The following is a 17,981-nucleotide window of genomic DNA, read 5'->3' as shown; positions in this document are numbered from 1 at the left end:
GCTAGCCATTTGTGGAGTACAGGTCGAGCTCAGCAGGGGATGGCCAAGCCAGAGAGAGCATGCTACACGAGGGTGTCTCCGAGCCAGGGTGGTCGCCATGCTCAGCTAGGCCGACCGGATAAAGAGAGGGGATCTCCCAAGTAAGATGCTAGCCGGCTTGTAGCGCAGCCAGCCAGAGCTGAGGGGCCAATTGGAAGTGAAGTGCAACTCCGACAACAGGTAGAGGGCTGATCAAAAAGAAGAACTCTGAGGCGAGGGGGGTTGCAGGCATGGAGGGCCATGGGGTAGTCAACGCAGACAGATCAAGTGGAGGGGAAGGTCTCATGATCAAGGTGTAAGTAAAGAGAGAGAGGAAGGGCCAGTCGAGTTCAGGGCTCAAGAAGGACACAAGGGTGCTCCAAAAGCTCACATATGATAGATGCCATCATTGTATCTAGTTTCTTTTGTGATTTATGGTTTTCTTTGGCTCAACCTTAATCTTGTCTTGTTTGATTCTTGTCTCGAGCAGTTCGTCCGTGGTAGCGTTGGCTCCGGACTTTGTGTGGGTGTGGAGAGAGAGAGAGAGAGAGAGAGAGAGAGAGAGAGACTTCCATCTGTGCGCTGTTAAGAGTGAGTGTTTTTGCTAGAGGAGTTTGCTTTCAAAGAGCTAGCCAATGTGTGCATTTGAGCTACGGGAAATAGTGTGAGGGTTGTGGCTAGGTGTGTTTGCCCGAGCCCCATCAACGTCTAAAGTCATGTCTTCACAATGAGACGTGCCTTTTCATTTGTGTCTCTTCGTCTCCTATATAAGGAGCCTATTGTACTCAGTTTTCAAGCATTCATTCAATCAATCAAACACACATTCAGTCTCTTGAGTCTCAGTTTGATGTTAAGTATGATGTTTTAGTCTTAAATATAGGATTAGCACCACTAATCCTCACAGATGATATTACACTACGGTGGGCATCTGACATGACAAGCATGTAGGTTAGGTTAGAGGAACGTGTCAGTTCAGACAATTCGTCAAATGGGTCATAGAATTGTGAGTTATCGTCAAAAAACTCCCATGTGCGCACATTTGCACATTTGTCCGACCTAGCACAAATTTCCCGACTTGACCTAAAAATCCACTATAAAGGGAACCCATTGCCAAGCATTTCTAAATTCTCATAAGTTTTGCAAGCGCTAGTATTCAGCCCAGCGTTTTTGCATTGCATCTGCAAGCTTGGCATTTTGCTCCCGATCCCAAATTTCAGCAGATCAGCCCAATCTTTTCAGCTTTCAACAGATCAGCCCAGCGTTTTCAGATTCCAGCCCTTCCCCTCGCAAGAACCAGCCCAAATCTGCTAACGCTAGCCTCTCCAATACAACCCCGTACTTCGGCAGCCCATTGAGCCTCTTCTCGGGCATTACCTCAGCGGATCGAGTGCTCCCATTGCTGTCCATGACATCATTACCATCTGCGTTTTCAGCCCTGCTTTAAGCAACGGATTTGCTGCGTTTTTGCAACCATATCTACGTTTTTGCAGCCAGCTTTCAGCCCTTGATTCCTCTCACATCGGGAGCGCAAATCAGCCCCAAATCGACCTTCGGTGGCCATCAGCAACCCCTCATCGAGATGGATCCAAAGGTGCATCAAATCAGCCCCAGAGGTGCTTCATTTTGAAGAGTTACCTCAGTGCAAGGTGGTTCCAAACGTACTGTACATGGCAGCGTATAGGTACGTATTGTACGTTGTTCCGTACAGGGGAAAAAATTATGTACGTAAAAATACGTACTCTTGTAAAAAAAACTCAATTTAACAAACTTTCTAGGACATTTCTGATAAAAAAACAAGAGAGGGCAACAACTTTTAGAGGCATTTAAAGACATGTTTTACAAGAAAACCACATACTGTGTAACTACTGCAAGAGACTTCAAAGTTTAGACGACATTGATGAAAGTTTAGACGACATTGATGATTGAATAGGCATATTAAGCTCAAATGAGAACTGGTTTGGTCGCCCATAAATCAGCAAAAATGCATCAAAAACCCTCAACCATGCTTATCTTCCAAAAATTAAAAAATAAATAAAAAGTGCCTTGTACGGATCGATCTGTATTGTATGGATCGTACAATATGTCCATACGGTACGGAACGGATCCGTACATACATTTTGATCCTACCTTGCCTCGGTGACATTCCGCGTTCGAGTAAGTAGAGTTTGCACTTGAGGGATTGCATGTGTATATAGCCATTTACGCGATCGAAAGCAATACCACATCGGCAACGGTGTGGGGTGGGCCTTGAGAGGGTTGGTTGGGACCCTATCGGGTCTCTCTCTCTCTCTCTCTCTCTCTCTCTCTCTCTCTCTCTCTCTCTCTCTCTCTAATAAAAGGAACCATCTCTAAGTAGCACACATTGACACAAGGAAAGAAGTAAAGATTTGTGGAAGTGTCAAGTCTAGATTTCACCATTTCAATTCCACTGCAACTGACACAAGAAGTCCAAGGGCTTCTTCTCACCAGCCCACCCAATCTTCTATTCCTCTTGGGGAAGTCTTCAAACACATGATAGCACCATCTGACATTAGTGCCGCCTCCTTATCCACCACCGCCACCTGCAGCAAATCAACCCAAAGACTTCAAAGACCGTGGATCTACGGTAAATTTTTTTTACTTTTTCGGGAGTGAAGGATCAGAAGAAAGACTTGCAATTCCTTCAACAGTTCGACAATATCTATTGATTGGGAAACTACACAGAAGGATCCTAAATCTCTCAAGCAACCGGTTTTTCAAAGATAATGCTATGCAGTGGTGGAGTTCTATAGCCACAAAGCCTAACGCTCCATGGACTTGGCAAGCTTTCAAGAATATTTTTCCCCAAAGACACATGAACTTATATGAGGTACAGCTTCTAGCAGAATGGAGTGAAAATGTTCGGCCACTGAAAATACTGACAACTACAGCCAGAAGCTTTTGGACATCCACCTCCTGGTCTCTTACTTCGAACTGATAACCTTGAACGACCGGTTTGAGCGCCACACCATTGAACTGCCATCACCACTTCAAGAATATTGTTTGTCCAAGAAAATCTCTACTATACAAGAGCTCGTGGACCATGATGCGGTTGGTTACAAACTCTTGAAGCAAGACAAAAATTTACACAACGGAGGACCAACTCACAACCACTAGTCAAAATCCTTGACCACAATGCAAAAATTCTCAGGATTATCGCTACACTTGGCCTCCACCTTCACGACCTCGATTGTCTCCCTTCAACAAGAAGGAAGGTGGCTTCGAATGTTATCAGACGGAACACACTTCCTATTTTTGTCCCCATATAGGTGATAAACCTCCCGCCAATAATGCCAAAACCACAGTGGCACTTGTTCCAAATATTCATGCAATTTTTGAACCGAATGCTTCCAAGGAATTGTGTAGAGCCTATGGAAAGATTTGTGGCCACAAAGCACTTATCTTCTTTGATCTAGGAGCCACCGGATATTTCATCCACCCAAATTCCTCAAGCTTATGGACTTTTGATTATGACCAATTTGTTGGAGGCATTGAGGCAGACCTGGCTCCATGAGATACAACCACAGTTGTCCCGCTTATTAGTGCCCTTTATGTCACCATTCAAAAGTACCATGGAAAGGTGGACTTTCACATCATGAAGTTGGGGCACTCTTGACACTCATTTGGGAGTGCCTTCGCACAATAAAAACGATTCTACCATTCAGGTCCGCGACAAGAACATCACCCTAAATCAGAATGGCAAGTCAAACTTACAAAAACCAACCCCGAATGATATTTGTTTTGATTTGTATTTAGATACTTTTGGGAACACTATTTAAGAACATTGTTTGCAAATTGTTTGGTATAGATTATATCTGTTTTGAATTTGTCTAGGTGCCAATGGAATTTTATCGATTATGATTGCAATGCTAGTTTCAACATTGTTTGATAAACTTTGAACAGCACAAACTACAGTCTGGGGAGCATGTAGTTATACTTGGAACCTCTAAATGATGCATGTTGCGGTTTGGGGAGCGTTTAGCTATAGATGAAAACATTCCACTGCCAGTAATCAAGCTCTATTATGTTTAAGAGCTATGTGCACAACTACTGACTGAATGTAAACATGAGAAGAACTTTCTAGAACTCAATTTCAAAAGTACAACATTCATTTCCTTAATGTCGTATGCTACTTTACAGCAATTGTATGAGGCAATCCAGCTAGATTAGCCACTCTTGTTGGCTTCAAGGTTTACAATGTCAAATTATGCATCACGTTTGTTGAATTTATGCCAAAATTATCCGTTAAGATGCCTGTTTTGGTGAATGCAAAAATCATTTTCTGGGTAAATGCTGAACATATAAGCTGATGACTCTGCGTAATAGATGGCACCTTAATCCAGGACAATGCTCTCCAATATCTGAAAGAATCTCCGAAGAGAACCCATCGCAATTTAGCAATTGTATTTCTTCAAGGCTAGGTTTCAAAACGACACATAAAGCTTCATCCGTCAGCTGCGAACAATCCAGTTTCAAACTCCGCAGTTTTGAATTGTGATGAAGCAAGCGCTTCAAATCGTGTACTCTTGGAGCAAGTTCCTGGAAAACCACCCCAAAATGCCTGAGCAACTAAAATAAAAGAGGCGCTGAGAAAGATGCGAAGCAATGTGCTCGTCTTAAAAAGAATGCAGAATTACACAGAAGAAGGATGAGCAGAACGGGCAGTCACTTACCAGCAGGTGAAGCTTGTCCAAGTGAGGGATGAGTAGGGATGCGGAAACGAGGAGGTAGCGGCAAGACGAAGCAGCAGAGCAGAGGGAGGGCACGTCTAAGCGTGAAAGGATATTCTGCACCACTGCGTCCGGCAACTCGTCCATGTCCTTTGGCGCGGGGCAGAAGGGGCGTCCAAGCTTGCAGCGGGGGGCCGCGGGGAGGGGGTGCGGGTTTCACACTATCTGCTGTGCTCGCAGATAGAGAGAAAGAGAGAGTGGCTTTCAGGCCCCCAATTGTATTTCATGAAGTGTGTAGTACTAGTTATTACCCAAAATCCCTGTTTTTACATGTTTGTCATGTTGACGTTCTAAGGCTGCTTACACACTGCAGGTGGACAACCCGTTTTTTAAACGCTGGACCAATAGCATTGCACGCCGTCGAAGAAGCCCTTACACACCGAGAGCTGAACATCGCGCGCATGAGCTGAGTCATCTGCCAGCGCATGCCCATACTTCGAACGAAATCGGGCAGCCAGCCACAGCTGTCCAAGGATGGGCACGCATGATGAGCACCAATCATTTGCAAGCATCCCTTTCCCGCTTATCGCGTTCGCGGTTTTCTGCAGCCTGCACATCATTTGAAAAGGAGGTGAGAGCGCATTGTTTTGCAGCCTGCAAGAAATACTGAGGGAGCCTTCGCCTCTCACCATTGCTGGCTCTTCATCTCTGCAGCCCTGACACTCCAGGTATTTCAAGTTTATTTTGTGCATTTGACTCCTGCTTCAGTTAAAATAAGCTGGCTTGGTTTAATAAGGTTGCTTAAGTAGAAGTAGTTTTTCTATGCTGATGTGAGGTGCCACAATTTTTCAGAAATATGAATAACTTTTCACTAGTCTAAACATGGGAAATCGAATGTGTTTGTGAAGGTTATAGAATGTGAATGTGAAGATTATGAAAGGCTGAGAGTTTGTGGTACTCGGAAAGTCAAGGGGCAAATGCCATATAAAAGGGAATGATGTCGCCGCATCATCATTGTGCTCCATTTTTCTTGTTCTAGTTCCTTTTCTGTGAATTCTTTGCGTTTTAATGTTCTCAAAGTGCAGGGAATAATCCCCAATGACATCTTAGGAGAAATTGGTAGATATTTTTATTTCAAGAGCCATTAGGAGATAGATAGGTAGATAGATCTTATCTTTCAAGAGCCAGTAGGATATAATAGATAGATAGATCTTATCTTTGAAGAGCCAATAGGATACAAATAGATAGAAGGTTTTATTTTCTTAGAGCCTTTCAGAGACAGATAGATAGATTTTTTCGAGTACGTCTCCACATTTTTGGAAAAAGAAGGAAAAACGCATGAATTGGAAGAATTGATGACTTTTAACCTTAGGCGAAAGTTGAATGGTATGGTCAATGAAAAGATTAGAGACATTGGAAAGCCAAGAGTCTTTTCACAACCTTTTTAAGAGAGTGCTATGGAGTTACTGCTTATGTTTTTCTCACATATGTTGTCTTTAGCATTTGCCTTTCCTTAGTGCTTTCCTTCCTCTAGGTATTGCATACATTTTAAATTTATTGCAAGTAGTAGTGCTTTTACTTTTGCCAGAATAATGATGATGGTGTTGCTATGTCCCTTTCTTTCTTGATGGTCTTGATTTGAGTTTAGTCCCTATTGATCTTATATTGTTTTCTTAGGAAATGGATTCACAAAGTCCTTCTAGTTACTCCCAAGCGAGTCAGGATTGTGAGTTCACTCCTCTACTGTCCCAGTATTCTCAAAGCCCATACTCTCCTTCACTTGGTCAAGGTAGCTTTCCCATCTCCACTTTTGGAGGATCTCCATTTGGCTTCAGGCCATTTCATCCACCCATACGACCAGCGACTCAACACATCGCAAAACGGAGTCCTTTTCCTTCACCTCCGCAGGCTGATACAACAACAATAACAATGGACGGAGATACCAGCAAGGGCATAAATGGGGACGAAGGTAGGCTACCCAAATTGCCGGACAAGCGAAGGATTCAAGCAATAACAAGCGAAGTGGTACCAGTGATGAACACTACAAGCCGTGGAGGCAAAGGAAGAAAGAAGAATCAAGCCAGCATGGCTAGTCCAGATGAGGGCAGCAAAGACAAGAAGGGGAGAGAGAACTGGAAGGATGCTTGGGTTGTGCAACTCATTCACATTCGTGGCACTATGCACGATGACTTTGGGAAACCTCCCAAACAGGGTGTAGATCGTTGGTCAAAGGTTGCGACACAGCTTGCTTTGCTTTTTCCAGAATGTGACAAAGATGGCCAAGCTTGCAGGAAAAAATGGGGACGCGTTTATGATGCGTATAAGAAAGACAAAGCTCACAAATCTATATCGGGTAATGATCGTAGGATAACCTGTGATTGGTACGATATAGTGGATGAATACATGCATAACAGAGCGAATGTAGTCAGCGAGTCTCATGCTTCCGCACTTGGCGACTCCAACAACATTGACCAGCAAGATTCAGTGAGTCCCTCGCAGGCACAGGCAACAAAGGACGTAGGAGAAGGTGCATCATCAGCTGCAAAAGAAAGAGTATTAGGCCCTTCTCGAGACCAGCGACAACGAAAGGACAAAAAAATAGAGGACTCCCTTGTTGATATGGCAAATACCGCCAAGATCATGGCAGCTCAACAAAAGGAATCAGAAGCAGCTCGCAAGGCCAAGCAGGCTGAGAAGCTTAAACTTTTAGCATCTCTCAATAATGCATTTGTTGGATTCTTGGATGTATTGAAAAATTTCAAAAAAGATTGATGAAATGATCCCTTTGTAGAGATGCTTTGCGCAATTATGTATTTTGATATTTAATGCTGTGACATGTGACATTTTATTTTGGTTTTTCTTCTATCTCTCGAGCTTTGTTGTCTCTCATAAAGCTTATGGAAAAGAGTTCCCCAATTCACATGTTAAGCAACTCTCTGCTGCCATTAAAACTCGAATTGTGTGGCTACCTGTTAATTACTTGTGTGGCTACCTGTTAATTGTGGTATATTACAGATGCACACTCAGCAAAAGGGATGAGTGAGGTAGGCTGAAAAACTCCAGAAGTTCAAGCTGTAATGTTGTTGTATCCACTTCTGTGTCTGTCCTCGCAGATGGTGTTGGATACAAAGTCCAGGAATGCTTCAGTGGCAAGATAACACAACCCTTAAGGGCCTGATGCATTTCTCTCATAACTGGTCTCACGTCGGGATCAGCTTGGCAGCAAAGAAGGCCCAAATGCAGTACACTTCTCCATTTTTGCAAATCCTCATTCTCACTAACAGCCCCTATTTTTGCTAAAAAAGACGCAATTATGTATTTTGATATTTAATGTTGTGACATGTGACATATTTTTTTGGTTTTTCTTCTATGTCTCGTGCTTTGTTGTCTCTATTTGTTGTTCATTAATCCAAATAACCATATGTATCAATGTCTTCTTTTGGTTGAGTTCAAAAAGTGATATATACTTCTGTCACAGGCTATGGAGGATGAGCGGGTGGTTCTTGCTTGCTTCTTTGCATTAATTATTGGTGCAATCGCAGCTCTAGAGCTTGTAGAATATGACGATGCTGGCATGGTTGACTACATGTACCAAGTTCATGTTCTTACTTGTTTCATTGGTCGAGTAATCCCAGCCAGAGCAGCGCGCACAGGGAGGAGAAGGCATGAGAATAGAGCATGTTGGGCATATCCCCGGCCACACACATTCATGGAGCAGTGCTTGAATGGTAGCTACTCCGACAAGATGTTCAAGAGCAGGCTTCGAGTGAGCAGAGACACCTTCAATTTCTTGATAGCATGGTTAGCTCCAAAGATGCGCCACTCTGACACAAATTGTCGCAAGGCAATCATTGTTGAGAAAAGAGTATGTGTAGCTTTACATCGTTTGGCTTCAGGGGCGAGTCTCCAAAGTATTGCAGACATGTACTCAATCTCCATAGCCGCAGCACAAGAGATTGTCATCCAATTTTGCGATGCAGTGTCTTCTTCCGGTCTGCATGATCTTTTTGTCAAGTGGCCTTCGACTGACAGGATGCAAAGCCTTGCCAAGGATTTTGAGTCAATCCACGGTATTCCTTTTGTGATAGGTCCAGTAGATGGTAGCCATGTGCCAACCATTGCACCTCGAGCCAATCATGAGGACTATTTCAACAGAAAGGGATTCCACTCAATTATATTGCAGATGACAGTGGCCGCAAATTGCGTTGTTTGGGATTACGACATAGGGTGGGCAGGGTCCATGCATGATTGGAATGTATTTCAACGGAGTCATCTAGGTCAAAAATGTGAAGCAGGTTGCCTAGGCAATTATTGTCTCTTGGGGGATTGTGCGTATCCAGCAAGATTCTGGATGCTTCCACCTTTCAAAGGTAGTAAAGACGGCTTATCTTTAGAGAGGTACTTTTGGAACTACATCCAATCCAGTTCGAGAATGCTTGTGGAGCGCGCTTTTGGAATGCTCAAAGCTCGGTTCAGAATCCTTCTAAAGCGTTGTGACATGCTTTTGCAGAATGTGCCAAAGATGATCCAAACATGCTTGGTCCTCCATAACATGTGTATTATTCACGCAGATTCATTTGATGAAGGGTGGATTCGAGAAGCCCAGGGTGAGCTACAACGGGCCCAAGCTCAATTGGATGCCACAAGCTTGGATACAACAGTTCGTAGCAGATTAAATGACGCTCTTGCAGAAGTCTCTTGCTTGATGGACTCTGACTCTTCACAAGCAGTAGAGAGGGCACAAAATGGAGGCAATGTTTCTTCCGATGTTGTTGTTAGTGGGGCACATAGGCGAGATAACATTGCTAGAGTGATGTTTAAGGAGAGAGAGAGTGAAGAAATGCTGTTGCGGTTTTTGGAGACAATGATTCTGCTGACGAGAGTTTTGAGAGCGTGTAGCTCAACTATCTTTTATGTATTGGAGAGTACTTGCTCATGTTTTGTTGTTAATGCTTTCGAGATTTGTCTTCACTCATGTTTTGTTGTTAATGCATTCGAGAATTGTTCTGATGAGTTGAATGTACAATTTTTATGTACTTGCTGGATAATGTTGTTGTTAGCGCAGTTCTGTTGCAGGTCATCAAGTACAAATCCGTGCAGTGCTGTTTTGCAAGGTTATGTCTCCACTCATGATTTGTTGTTTACGCATTCGAGAATCATTTCGATGAGTCGACTGTACAATTTTTATTTGGCAGGTCGTTAAGTACAAATCAATGTCTTGTAGGTCTTGCAGTGGTTGTCTTGGTGGTCGTGAATGAACAATCAATTTGTCTTGTAGGTCGAATGTACGATTTTGTGTTGTGCATGGTTTAGTCTCTATGGTTTGCTGGTGTTTTGATTCGTTCTAGTCTTCAAAGCGTAATCTTGTTTTGCAACAACAGTCTTGTCATACTGGCGGAGCACTTTTTAACGCAATCGTATGTCTTGCTGTTAGAGCTGATAGCGAATTTGTGGCTGCACGTAGTGATAACTTTCTGTTGATAGCTGATGTGGCTGATGCGTGAAAAAAATGCTTGGTTTTGCTATTGCGCATAACAGATTGATATTTTTTATTATATAAGTTTCAACGCCCAAACTTGTGTCTGTAAACACCAGTGCCCAATATTGGGTGGACAAGTTTTTTAAAAGGTGCTCAATGTTTGGGCAGGCGTTGGGCACTCAAGGGCAGTCTGTAACCACCCTAATCTTTAGCCTTGTCCTAAAGACTAGGAGCCTGGTTGTGCGGCATGAATTCCTGCTTGTCAGTCGGTTGCTAGCAGGTAAAAGTAGAGAGAGAAGCATATCAATTCAGTTCTCTCGAAAGCTGCTCGGATTCTCTCGTGAACACCGGTATTGCCTCGTAAGCACCAAGATTCTCCATTTTATAGAGTAGCCGCCCTGTTGGTTGAGCACTTACATTTTTTCAACCCTTGCTTTAGCAGTTGACCAACCCTTTGCAACCAATGATGGTGCGTCTCATCAACCGGATGATCGGGCCGGAATGATGTTGAGAAGTCCACGTGACCAGGCTCTACGTTATCCCATAATCACACTAAGGCCGCTAGAATTTGACGTACATCTTCACTTCTTAAGCCATTTTTTATGTTGGGAAGGAGCTATGGTAGGTGATAGCGCACAACAGGCATAGGTAGACAGGAGAACGAGAAGATAAAATAAGGTTTACATGGCACACAAAAAGACAGGTTCTCATTTACATTTTAGGCCTTTGATAAGCATTACAACTTGTTGACACAATGGTGTGCCCACCCAAGTTGGGCTGACCCCAACAATCACCCCCTTCAGCCCAACTTTGCATAATCACACACTCCCTTGAAGTAAGTCCTACACTCTCATGAAACCATGAGTTTTGTGTATACTCGCCAACCATAAGTTTTACATTTTCTCACAACTTGGTGCTACTTATGAGCTACCATCATGCGAGGTTTTTGGTTTACGTCCAAACCTCGGGTTTAGGTTTACCCGTCAACCTCATGAGAGTGGGTTATAAAACAAGTTAGGGCTTTGCATCAAGAAGGTCTTACCGTTGACCACATTCATGAGTCAGGATAGTGTCTAATCCCATTACAGAGAAATTATCAAAGTAGATAATTGTGGGGCTTGACCAAGCCTCATTTAGTATACACATCTTGAAGGCACCCGTCATCGAATGAAATCCGATTAACATCAGTCTGAACAACCCCTTGGCTAAATGATTATAATAAATAACTTGAATGAAAAAAAAACTATGATGCAATAACGTCATTGCTATCGTATTGACGAGTTCGTGTGTTGCTTTGTCTCCGCCCGTGCCGCCCTATGATGGTGTTGCTACTACACCTATTGCCGGTTCCGTAGGAAAGGGTACTATTTTCAATGCAGTCTTTTGAAAGAATAGGCCCCTTCAAATCCTAAGAGTGATTTAATTTCCCATTCAACACCTATCTTCATGCTTAATACAAAGGAATCACTCACTATTAAAAACATTTTGAGTTTAAGGAATAGTGAATGTGCACCTCATGTACATTCTAATCTTGGGAAGAATGTAAACCACATTGATACCCTTAATCACGTGTGAGAACCGGCTCTAAATATGCGACAATATATCAAGAAATGAAACTTTTTACATCATCATCACGAGAATGAAAAATTAAATTTGATGCTTACATTATGTGCGATAAGGACAAGGCTCATTCAAGCCTTTAAGAATCAACTTTGGGCTCGAAGGGGTCCCTTTAGGGGCAAATCCATGCTTTGTTTTAATGCTTCATAAGTTTTTGGTCTGCAAAAGACCATACTGAGGTGGGTGGATTTTGGGTCCAAATTGTGGACCATGGATGTAAGTCAATCGGATGGAGGACACGTATACATTTGCTTGTTTTTTAATATTTTTTTAGGCTTTTGTGAAAGGTGTTGACATTTGTGTACCTCTTTCTTTAAAGAGGATTATTGAAAATTGGGTCACACAAAGTCTTTTTCATCCTCTTCCACTTTTTGTTGTTATTTTAGTTTGTAAAAAAATCATTTAATTTAAGAGCATGGGCTCCATTTCATTAAAAAATTTATTTTATCTTATTTATTTGGACTACTTTAGAAAACCTTAAAGAACAAAGCATTAGTAGTGTATTCATAGAATTTTGATCCTATGATGTGAAATAATGTAATGTTTTGATTTGTAAAAAAATATTTTCATTTAAAACCTCCTAAAAGGACATGATGTGAAATAATGTAATATCTTGATTTGTAAAAGAATCTTTTCATTTAAGACCTCTTAAAAGGACATTTCATGAAAATAGTTTTTTATTTTTTATTTTTATTGAACCTACTTTTTCTTAAAATTTGTTTAATTATTATCTATATTTATTAGATCTACTTTTTAGTTTGTAATGGGGTCTCTTTATTTTTTTGTTTTTTGAATTTTTTAATTCTATTATTTTTATTTTACTTTATTTTATCAATGTGATCTTTTCACCTTGTTTAAGTAGATCCATCGTAACAGACAAGGCATCTCTACTACTTCTTTATAGAGTTTGGAAAAAATAAGTTTTGAAAGCCACTAAAAAACTTCCCTTTTCTTTCAACATTTCCACAAACTTTAACCTCACTATTTGTTGACCATTTCACCTCTATGTAGATGTGTGTGCATTTGTGTGGGGGGGCTGGGGACAAAGGGAAAGTGCATTTCCCATATCCATAATCCGTTGTCAAAGGTAGTGATGGGGGCCATACCAATCGATAGGCCAGTTTGGAACCTCTAGTTTCTAACACCCGTGTCCCATTGGGACATGCAGACAACATTTATTCTCTTCCCAACCAATCAACGGATGTGCCGACAAAGTCACCTGTCACACTGGGACGATGTCCATGTTTCCTCAACTTAGTTAGCCGTCTAGCTTAGCGACACACTTTTTCCAAAACTATGCCGACCTCCCATGCCCGCCCAACTTCAACCCCAACACTAATCCTGCCGTTTGATTGGACGTATAGCAACTTTTCTAATTTCTCGCACGCGCTTAGTGTGACAGTATTTGTGCTATTCTAATCCGAACTCTTATCATGCAAGGGCATGCTGATCATGGTCATCCAACTCATGATGGACATGCGGCCCAATCTGATAGGGGCCTAATTATGTGTGTATATAGACAATACAATTCTATATCAAAACAATACAATTGCATTGAGACCTGCTTTCGGTAAATCTCCCCCCCCCCCACCTTCAGCAGGCCATCGTGACTTCTCACCTTGTTCTTTGGGGATTGTGGTGTGCTCAAAAGGGGAAGTGGATGAGCGATTGTTGCACGGCAAAAAGGAATCCCATAAGCAATGTTTTTGTTCAAGATATAAAGCTATATTTATAGCTTAGAGCACTCACTTCTAGCATCCAAAGGGAGGAGCTCCCCTCGCTCTGCCATGGTGTTAGTGCCTTTCCTCTCATGCTCGCACCCGTGGGTGCTGCTATGACAATCACTGGGATGGTGGCTATGATTATGGCTTTGGTGGCAGTTGATGAATCATTGCTCCTCATTAAGGTGGTGTTCCAATGAAAGGCAACCCGTGCACAAAATGGACCGTAAAAACAATTTTGAAAAAGAGGGTGGGAGGCAACGATGGTACCTCATTGCCCACACATCCTATGCATTTATTGGTAAGGCATGTCTAGCATTAGAAAAGCATGCATAATATAGTAAAATGAGATACGTTTTTTTTTGGCTTTATGCTTTGTTTTTGAAAGGTTATAGAAGAGCTTGTGAGAGCTTGAAAAGAAGATTTTTGTGAAGTTTGAGGGTGAGAGCTTGGAGAAGGAGAAGAGGAAGAGATGAAGAAGAGGTCGGGGTTCTCTCTCTCTCTCTCTCTCTCTCTCTCTCTCTCTCTCTCTCTCTGCTCAACTTTTGATCATCAAGAAGGTAAAGTGGAAGAAGGGTGGGGGTTTTCTCAAGTGCGAGAACTCTCTCTCTCATATAAATTACTTTTAATCCTTTCTCTTTTTATAGCAAGGTGTACTAAATACCCTGCACACCTTGCTATAAAAAGAAAAGGGTGGGGGTTTTCTCAATTGTGAGAACTCTCTCTCTCTCTCTCTCTCTCATAAATTATCTTTTTCTCCAAAGGGCGAAGGGTGTGTGCGGTTGAAGGTGAAAAAGTTTTGGGTAAAAAATGATGATGACAAGGACAAGTTTGCCAAGGGGAGATCTCTCTCTTGGTTCTTGATATGTGCAAGAGGTGTCGTGGAGTTTAGGAATGCAATCTTTAGGCCTTTCTTGTGTAGATGTCCTAAATTTTCCCTTCCCTCTCTCTTATATTATGTTGTGTTATTATGTGTACTTCATGATTATGTTGACATCTCTTACAATCCCTCTTACACTCTTTTCTTGTCAATCTATTCTCTTGTGTGCGTGTAGTTGTTCTATCATAAATTATAAAACATAATTGAACTTTTTACATTCAAAAGACAACTGCCTTTAGAAAAAAGGAATTGATAAGTACAAAAACAACTCAGCCTTAGAATTATCTTTGTACAATGTTTGTAAGAATGAAGCCTCATTCCAATATATAAATAATAGAAGAACTTCCCTTGCAGTAAGTGTATGTGTAGTCTGTGGACAGACAAATTGCTAAAGCCAAAAAAACTTTTCCAAGATAAGATAGAGTCCTTACCTACATCCATCCAAAACAAAACAACAATTCAGTTAGCTTTGGATGTGTTTTATAGGTATCAATGGACTATACCAATTGTTATCCATGTCCATCTTACAAACTTTTTTTAAACCTTACAAGCTTAATCCAAAGTATTTTTAAAAAAATATTTTCTCTCATTTTCTTAAAGAATCCCAAAGTTTCTAGTAAAAGAGTACCATTTTGATTAGAAGGCCATCACCCTTCTAATCCAAGTGTCAGAATCCCCCCTTTTCATATATTTTCAACAGTTTTATCAGTTATGAAAGCTCCACCAAATCAAGTTTATAAAAAGTTTTATTTATAGTTTTTTTTAATATATAAAATATCAAGCTCGTTTAAACTTGCTATTAGGTTAGATACCCATCATAGTGAATGGACTCCAAATCATCCCTCAATTTGTACATCATTTACCATATACTTCTCTTAAGCCATCCAAGTAACAAGGAGCGCTGCTAAAAGCCAGGCCTTACTCCGAACCATGAAGTTTTTTAAGGGAAAAGATATACCATGTTTGAAGTGCTAGCACCATAACAATAACCGAAGCAACATCTGGCCGAGTGAATGCAGAAACTGTAATGTATATCCTAACCTTACCAAAGTAAAGGCCAAGAACTGCCATAGTGTGCAACCGGGTACAACACCCTAATGATCCGTGTGTGTTGTCTTATATATACATAAAAAATAGTGCGCAGTAGGATACAAAAACATCATCACCCATGTATTTCATTGCCCAATCACAATTAGTGCGCAGTAAACAACTCCAACCCATGTAAGTATCCATATCTATCCAATATACAAGGCCATTCAAGTTTTCTCATTGAAGGTGCTATAAAACTTATGTAAAAAAGCGATAGTATCAAGTAAATCATGCAACATTCTGATGCTCATTAAGCCACCAAGGTAGGCTCGGTTATTGCCAACAGAGTATTGCAAAGCTCAATAAAGCGGCATCAAAATCGCTTTCAAAATCCAATGTAAACGTAGAGCAGTCATCAAAAAACAAAGATTATGAATGGAAGCTTTTGGTACTACACACCCCAAAACCCTTTTCTTTATCAGTAACCGCAAAGTATAACAGTACCCGAATACCCAGTGGAAGGGTAAAAAGCCATGCTACACTACCATTATCATATATACTCATCGTCCATTAAGGACCATAACCAGGTTCAGAGCGAAAACCACATGCAGACCCACAATATCAAAAACTAGCTACAACATCATTAACATAGTGAAATTGCCCCCTTATCTTTAAAAAAATCTGCAAAGAAATATGCATGGGCAGAGTGGCCAACCTGAGTGACTGTTGTAGTGAGCTCCATACTTCAGTGTAAAAAAGACATGCAATTCTATTTAAGCAGAACAACAAACAAAGCTAAGTGAGGGGCAGAGATGCGCCCTCACCTCTTTATATAGAGGAGGGAGGTGGGTCGCCAATCCCTTGTAATGAGCAGAACCGGCATGAGTGGAGCGACCCCCCTTCTAAGACAGCGAGGCCGCCTATGTTGTAGAGGAAATTACCCTAGCGCCTTCACGGCCAGTTTTTCCATAGGGTAGTAAACCACCCCAAAGAAAAAAAACGTATTACCTGTGTTACAAAGGAGCCAAGTCCCATGGTGTGGACCCTAATATAGTGAAGCTTTAGGTGTTAAATGTCAAAATAAGCTAGGGGCTCTTAAGTAATATTGTGTGTGTGTGTGTGTGTGTGTACTCGCCCTGTCCCAGGCACCAAACACAATGGGTCGATAGTAGGCCCATTGTGAATGGGCCTACTACCTTATACGAGAAATGAGTTTTTTATGGTCAAAGTGTAACCCAGGCCAATTATGTTGGGGAAGAGATTTTAGAATTTGACAGACTATTTCTTTTCGACTAAAGACATTAAGGCAGTACTTTTTTATGAGTATGTTTATCTCTTCCCAGGCAAGGAATTAGCTAGAGGAAGAGTAGATGATTAAATAAAATAGGCTGATACAAGTGTCCAGGGCAGCTTTGTGAGATCTATTGCTATTCCTCTTAATAAACTCCAAAGGTGGTAATTTCAGAAGATCTCTTTTCCAAACAAATTTTTGGTCGTATCCTCCTACACAGGGAATATGAAGGGAGATAGAAAAGTTAAGGAATTGTACTGAAGTACCAAAAGCCCCATATGGTGTTGCGAACTCGTGTAGAGAAGTTGGTTCTTTTTTTAGGCAGTCCTTATTGTTTATGCTCATCACATCATCCATATATCTGTAAGTGTGTCCAAATAGTGAAAGATTTATATCCCCACTTTTCATGGCTTTGAGAAACCATTTGTACTCGAAGAAGGCTAAGTAAATATTACATTAGTGGAGAGCAGGAGAATCCCATAGGGATGCCCAGGCATTGTTTAAAACAATGTCCTCTAGAGAGGATAGTGCACTTATCAAGTAACCATGAAATGTAGAGACCAAGCTTCTCTTTGTTGAAGTGTAAGGGATGTATGGAGTGGGTTTTTTTAATCCATCTAGGTTTATTGGAAAGTGATATGTAGAAAAGACTCTTTTTTCTCGCATTGAAAAAATCCATTTTAATAACCCTTGTTAGAACATTCTTAAGGCCAAGATCACCTTCTACAGGAATGTTTTCATAGCACTGAGTGATATCTGCTGAAAACATATGAAAGATTAGTTTAAGGAGCCGTAGAGTTTTTTGCTATCCAGAAGGGGTTGTATTGTATTTGTAAAAAGTCATGGCAGACTTTTTGCTTAGAGGCACAAATTAGCTCAAACTCAGCTAATATCAGGTCGAGACATAGAGTGATATCTTTGGTGATATCAATAAAGATGCCATTCGAAGCATCAAATATCCATCTGAATTTGTGTTTATGTATTTTATAGGTGGGAAAAAGTACTGGTAGTTTAGTGTCTTGTAGACTATAGCCTAAATTTTCTAAATGTCTTGAGATATTATTGGTGACTGTTTGTAAGGAAGTGTTAATTTGAACGAATTCCTTCCAAGATTGAGCAGCTCTCCAAGCTAGGTTTCTGCATATGATAGTGGGACAATTAGAGCTTCTATTCAGCTCAACGATGAACCAATAATTAGCTATTTTGTGAAACTCAAGAGCAAGTTGTGGTGTTAACCAGGAGTTATCAGAGGATA

The 17,981-nt window shown here is 41.2% G+C and overlaps 2 protein-coding genes and 1 pseudogene across 2 annotated transcripts in view; 1 reads left to right on the top strand and 2 right to left on the bottom strand.

Moving 5' to 3' along the window:
- The window catches only part of LOC147438831 (F-box/LRR-repeat protein 10-like), a 34,313-nt gene extending 29,336 nt beyond the window's left edge, over positions 1-4,977 (bottom strand). The window contains exons 1-2 of the mRNA XM_086484797.1: positions 4,710-4,977; positions 4,370-4,575 (exon numbers count right to left, since the gene is read on the bottom strand). Coding sequence (XP_086340923.1) covers positions 4,370-4,575; positions 4,710-4,853 — 350 coding nt within the window. The 5' untranslated portion in view covers positions 4,854-4,977. The remainder of the gene's footprint in view (positions 1-4,369; positions 4,576-4,709) is intronic.
- Positions 4,978-5,095: 118 nt separating this feature from the next.
- Positions 5,096-5,412, bottom strand: LOC147438830 (uncharacterized). Its single transcript, XM_086484204.1, has 2 exons — positions 5,396-5,412; positions 5,096-5,315 (listed from the first exon to the last, which is right to left on the bottom strand). The coding sequence occupies exons 1-2, from the start codon at positions 5,410-5,412 to the stop codon at positions 5,096-5,098; spliced, it is 237 nt and encodes a 78-aa protein (XP_086340330.1).
- Positions 5,413-6,386: 974 nt separating this feature from the next.
- LOC147438829 (uncharacterized) lies at positions 6,387-10,397 on the top strand (annotated as a pseudogene).
- The last annotated feature ends 7,584 nt before the right edge of the window (positions 10,398-17,981 follow it).

The sequence above is a fragment of the Adiantum capillus-veneris genome, chromosome 16 (genome assembly GCF_014529385.1).
Source record: "Adiantum capillus-veneris isolate H3 chromosome 16, ASM1452938v2, whole genome shotgun sequence".
NCBI lineage: Eukaryota > Viridiplantae > Streptophyta > Polypodiopsida > Polypodiales > Pteridaceae > Adiantum > Adiantum capillus-veneris.
This window is presented reverse-complemented; position numbering and strand designations above follow the sequence as displayed.